This window comes from Capsicum annuum, chromosome 1 (genome assembly GCF_002878395.1).
Source record: "Capsicum annuum cultivar UCD-10X-F1 chromosome 1, UCD10Xv1.1, whole genome shotgun sequence".
In the NCBI taxonomy this organism is placed as follows: domain Eukaryota; kingdom Viridiplantae; phylum Streptophyta; class Magnoliopsida; order Solanales; family Solanaceae; genus Capsicum; species Capsicum annuum.
Window position 1 is genome coordinate 21,103,202 of NC_061111.1, and position 6,301 is coordinate 21,109,502.

The 6,301-nt window shown below is 33.2% G+C and overlaps 1 protein-coding gene across 1 annotated transcript; it reads right to left on the minus strand.

The window, feature by feature from the left end:
- Positions 1-584: 584 nt before the first annotated feature.
- LOC107869580 lies at positions 585-5,815 on the minus strand. Its single transcript, XM_016716096.2, has 3 exons — positions 5,395-5,815; positions 4,318-4,503; positions 585-968 (listed from the first exon to the last, which is right to left on the minus strand). The coding sequence occupies exons 1-3, from the start codon at positions 5,458-5,460 to the stop codon at positions 774-776; spliced, it is 447 nt and encodes a 148-aa protein (XP_016571582.1). The 5' UTR covers positions 5,461-5,815; the 3' UTR covers positions 585-773.
- Positions 5,816-6,301: the final 486 nt, after the last annotated feature.

The following is a 6,301-nucleotide window of genomic DNA, read 5'->3' on the forward strand; positions in this document are numbered from 1 at the left end:
GCATCAGTTGATTCTAGCAACCAAAGCTTAGATGGGAAGTTTCACCTAGCATTATTTTAACCCTGATGTCCTTAGTTTTCATCACATGCCTGATGCCACTGACCTTGAAGGCCATCATGTTTCATTGATCACTACGCCGCACCCTTGGGTACTCGGATGCTATAATTTTTTTCTCCACAATATAAGATCAAATGCTATGAATAAACATGGTTTACAATGAAAAGAGATCAAGTCCATTTTGAAGAACTCAGCAGTATTCCTTCTACAGAACCACAGTTTGAGGCAAAATGCAAAGTGAAAGAACATTCTATGTCAGTTCTTCAAAACAAGTGCACAATTTCAAACTCATACTAGCACACAAAGAATGTAGAAGGGCAGCTTCAAATTTTCTCTAGACAGCTACAGGTAATACCATAGACAACAGTGGAAGCTGCTTCAAATTCTGTACACATTTGACATGCGCGTTTTTAGTTCCAATCATCACATAATTTCCTTGGTATGTCTTATGAGTAAATCTATTGCAAATGGTAATGTATCGTTTTTAAACACGCCTAGAAGATACAATTAGGTAATGAAAATCATACTGAGCAATTGAACACTATATTTCAATCAGTATGAAAGAAATATTTACATTCAAATGTGTGAAGTTTCCTATATAAACAAAATACAAACATTTCATGGAAAGCAAGAAGAGAAACTTCGAAAGACGTATAAAACATCAGGTTTATCTGGTATAACAAAGGTACTCTGAGACAGGTCTAGCAATGCATCCGCTAAATTCCAGATTCCTCCAGTAGTTTGAGGATACTGTGTTCAGGCGCACTGATTGATGGAAGAATAACCCGATTCATCGGTGGTCTAGATTTTGTTCCAGCTGCCTCAGCCTCTGCAGTTGTTCCTTCCTCCACAACAGGAATATCAGCCCTTCTTCGCACTGCAGACACTCGTTCCTTCCATATTCTCCCATCCTGTGCGTAACAAATACATATGTTCCGGGTTAGCAGTCCTAAGAAGTAAATAAACAGGTATAAAATGGAGCTGGAGAGGCAAAGTGACCATATTACTTTTTTGAGCAATACAAAGTAATCTTATTATTCTCATTTTTATTTTTGTTGATGAAGTAAATTGTTTCAGTGATTGCATCACGAAGATGTGAAACTCCAAAAGATATTGCATCCAAAATTAAAACTGAGCTAGCTCCTAAGCGAAAACAGTCCACTCTAGAATTAGGGAGCTAACAAAAAGCCAAAAGTTATCGTGAGAATCTACAGGGAACAAATTGTGCTAGCTAAGCACCTAGCTTTACAGAGTAATCTTCTATTCAGCAATTGCGCAGACCTCTTTCTTTTATTTTGATAACCGTGATGTCTGAGCCAGCTTTTGCACGTGTCAACTATCAGGTAACTCTGTCCACCAAGGTAAGGTTAGGACAAATGGGAAAAATCACCTAGTGCTTTTGTCAGTAGAATTCGGACCTGAGATCTCGCTCTCAGCCCACTTCATTGACTACTAGACCACACCCTTGGGTGCTCCTTTCGTTTCCGTATTCATTTTTTGTAGAACCTTTCTTTCCTAATTCACTTTGTCATGCACAAAGGAATAATCAAGAAGGCTTCTCTTTGTATGTTGAGATTGTATTTTCCAAACAAAATCAAGGAAGGGTTCCCTTTGAATGCTGAGGTTGTATTTCCCATCAGGATATCATCCTTCCTTTTAAGGACAAATCTCCACTGATAGACATATTCTAATGCACGTGATATAATCCTAACCAATTCAAAAGCCAACATACATAAGGCAAAGAAGAATTATTCAATCTGGCATACTAATACAGAAATCAAAATTTTAGGACTCAATATGATGAGCACACAAGAATGTGCCTTTTTATCACACCTATCTAATAAGGCACAAAATAAAGTCAGAAAGCAGACTAGTTTATAAATGTTTTAACGGAAAGAGGCCTAAAATGCCTATGTAAAATGGTGCAAAAACGTCCTCTGTCTACCTATTGGGCCTAAAATGTCCTTTCCGTCTACCTATTGGGCCAAAAATGCCCTTCTCACCTACCTATTGGACCTAAAATGTCCTTCCCGTCTACCTATTGAGCCTATTTTATCCTTTTATTTAGGCAAATTACATGAAAAGACCATCCTTAAAATTTAATTACATAAATAATAGTACTTTTTCAATATGATAAAAATAAAAGTTTCTTTTTTTTTACATATATAAAATGAGAAAAAATAATTATAATTCCTAATTGAATGCTATAACTAATTATCAATTCACCTTAATTTAAGAGATATTTTTTCAATCTCCCTGCTTTCAAATCTTTGTCTCTTATATTCAAAATTCAAATATTTTTAAATAAACTAAGTATTCTATTATTTGCTCGTGTATGTTTCGTTTTGTTTTCATGTATGTTAATCATCTAGTATTATTTCATTATCGTGTATTTTAAATTCTAATGTAATGGGTTAACCATAATTTTTTATGAATAAATATTAATGGAATAAAATTATTATGTTGGAAGTATATATATATATACCATGTATTTTTGTTGTATAAATATAATTTACTTCAAAGTGAGGTTATTATTATATTTTTAATATAATTTACGGGATAAATATTCATGGTATATCTCATTATGTCGGAAGTACTTTTCTTGTTAAAAAATTATTTATTAAATATAAATATATATTTCCAGTATTACACGGTATAAACTTTTTATATCTAAAATATACCATGCATGTTTATGGTATAAATATAATTTATATGGTATAAATATAATTTGTATGGTATAAATATACCATATATTCTTATGATATAACTATAATTTGTATAATATATAAATATACCATCAATGTTTATGGTATAAATATATCATATATTTTATGGAGGCATCATGAAAGTAGGCAATAAAAATGAAAAGCATAAAATTTTGATATAATATATAAAAATGCCTTTCATATAATTTGCCTAAATAAAAGGGTAAAATAGCCCCAATAAGTCGACGGAAAGGGCATTTTAGGCCCAATAGGCAGACATGAAGGGCATTTTAAGCCCAATAGTCGACGGAAAGGGCATTTTAGGCCCAATAGGCAGACATTAAGGGCATTTTAAGCCCACTAGTTAGATGAAGGCATTTTTGCACTATTTTACATAGTTGAAGGGCATTTTAAGCCCTTTTCCGAATGTTTAATGATAAGAAAAATGGATGCAAAGTTTTGTACAGGAAAAAGAAAGGAAAAAGAGCAAAGATACTTTCCAACTGGAATTTTATGACACTATTGATGTAGAATCTGAAACAAGAAAAAAAATTCAAAAATAGATATCTGACAAAACAATTGCAAGGTTGATAGTGAATACCAGTTTGTTTTTATTCAGATAAACATATCAAGAAAAATCAATGAAGTGAGAGGAATTGAAACCAGAGAAGAACGGAAAGAAGTTGACGACATTTCTTTTCCATTTAGAGATTTTCTTAATTTCTTGTTTTGTCATTTTACTTCCCCACCCAAAAGGAAAAAGTGCACAAAGTATTCATTCTCTAGGAAATCTTTGTTAGTGAAATCCAATAAACAGAATTCAGTAACCAATCTAAAGAATCATGTTTACTTTTGGAAAACCTACAAATTATGATGGTTCATTGATTAATTCATGTGTTGCAGCTACCAAAATTCTTAACTTCTGTGCATGGAGGCGTGAAGTAAAGATACTAAAGACCAAATAAATCCAATTAACCACTAAATTTGAAAGCTAGAAACGGGTCAGTCGCTTGCAGCTATAAAGAAACAAAAAATGTCAAGAGCTGATTCTTTCACAAGTCATCACTTCTCTCTGTATCAACTATCAATGCAATATAGTTAACTCCTACTCATATAAAAAGAGTTTCAGTGGCGACATGACATATTTAATACATATGTTAAATGTTAAATATAGCCATCATTTCTAAAGCTAACAGACAGTAGGATTAGCAAGGACTATCTTGCAGGCTGCAGAAGGCTTAATTGGGTAATCACCAAATTAGACAGTACCAAAGTTTCACTTCTTAGTTGAATGACTGGCTTACATAAATACATCATAATTCACAGTCTGCAGATTGAAAAGTCAGGTTTTTGAGACTTGTCTCTTAAGCACTCATAATTGCATATTGAGTCCATTCCCCGTACAGAAACTTATGGTACCAGAAATTTTATGTGGTAAGAGGGGATGGGAGTAACCTCTATAACAATAATGGCAATCAAATAAACATGTTTGGCACGAAAACCAACAGCATATCCATCAACACAATTTCATGATACAGATTAATAGCAAACTTACATTCAGTATTGAAGGTTCTGGTAATGGACATTGAATTGGACGATCATTGTGTAGAGGCTCAGTTGGATGTTCAACTGGTTTGAACTCGACTGCTATTTCAATACCATGAGGGTTGATAGAGGAAGCTCCAGCTAAAGTAGCAGCACCTATTGTCTCTGTATTTGGGGGCAACACTTCTGTTTCATCCTGCATTTTCATATAGAACAGAAATCACTACTAATCAAAGCAGATGCTATAGTTTGGGTGAAATAAGTATGCCTCGGATACAATTACATAAAACAACAACACACCCAGTGTAATTCCACAAGGGGAGTCTGAGGAGGGTAGGATGTACGCAGACCTTATCTCTGCCTTAGTATAGTTGATTTTAGCAGTTACGAACAAACAACAACAACAACATACCCAGTGTAATCCCATAAGTGTGGTCTGACTTCTGAGGAGGGTAGACATACACAGACCTTAACTCTACCTCAGAATAGTTGATTTTAACAGTAAAGAACAAACAACAACGTACCCAGTGTAATCCCACAAGTGGCGTTTGGGGAGGATAGTGTGTGCGCAAACCTTACCCCTACCTTGAAACGTAGAGAGGCTATTTCCAATAGACCCTTTGGCTCAAGTAAAAACATTACAAAACAGTTCAAAAAAGGAAACAACCAGAGAGAAAAATGTCACCAGCAAAACAACATTTCATAGTTAAATGTAATCAAACTCATTTTTTAGAGTCACCTACACACCATGAACCAATCAATCCCACATTTCAAGAATCTAAAAGGACCTAACTTTACAAAATTCCAAAAGCAAATTCACACCAAAACAAAAGATTAAACCATTAACAATCTAAAGCTAATATCTTTTTCGTGTTTCTGAGTGTGATCAGTCGATCTAAAGCCAATATCTTCTCAAATAAAAAGGATCAAAACAACTCCTATCATTATCAAATTAACATAAAAATGAGATTAAAGAAGAAAATCTTGATTACCCAGATCGACAAACAAGTCCATTCACACAAAAGTTAAAGTATTTACCAAGAATAAACTAATAAAAAGAAAATAGCAAATGGATAATTAAGCTTACAAGTGCACTTTGAGCTCGACGATGGCCGGTTCTGCCCACAGAAAATCTTGAAAAAATTCCCACCATATTAAATCAGAACTAAAATTCACCCAAAAGGGTGTGTTCTGATCTTATTTTCTTGGTAAGAAGAGTTCAGTTTCTCTTTCTGGAAATATAGGGAGAGAAAATCAGAAAAGGAAGAAAAAGAGAGTTGAGTTAGCTTGTATTCATGGGTTTTGTCTGGATTCGCTTTAAATTAAATAAATAATGGATATTTAAATATTCTGACTTTCTTTCTACTCTATGAAGGAAAAAATAAAAAATGAGTGTTGCAATAACTTGGTCTTGAATTCGAGATTATGTACTATACATCTTTATAGTAATATGGTTCTAATCTGAATTGCATGTATAATGAAATTTTTTGAGTGTACTAAATGGTCCCTTTTTACTCTACAAAAATAGAAAAATATATATATTTAGATTTCTCAAATTTTACATGTAAAATTATATTGAATTTATTGTTGCAATTTTAACGAGGTTAAGTTCCTGGAAATTTTTTATAGTACAAAAGTTGAACGAATACTTTGAAAAAGACTTGTTTAAAAAAGAAAATGTATTTTTTTAAGTGGATGGAGGAAATAGTATTTAATCAATTAATTGGAAGTTGAAAGTGATAGAAATTGGAAGTTGCCAATAAACACAAAGGGCCGGTTTGTCGAGATTCATTGACTAGACAAAGAAGTGGAAATATAAAAATCCAATTGGTTGGATGGGAAGCTAACAACCTTTAATTAGACATAAGTGGCAGGTGTGTGTGTGTTCATAAATTATCCGGTGGTGATAGAAAGTAGATGCATATATAATTATTCCACATTTATATTAATCACAAGTTGCAAGTGTATTCATAGTTATATTTTGTATATGTTGG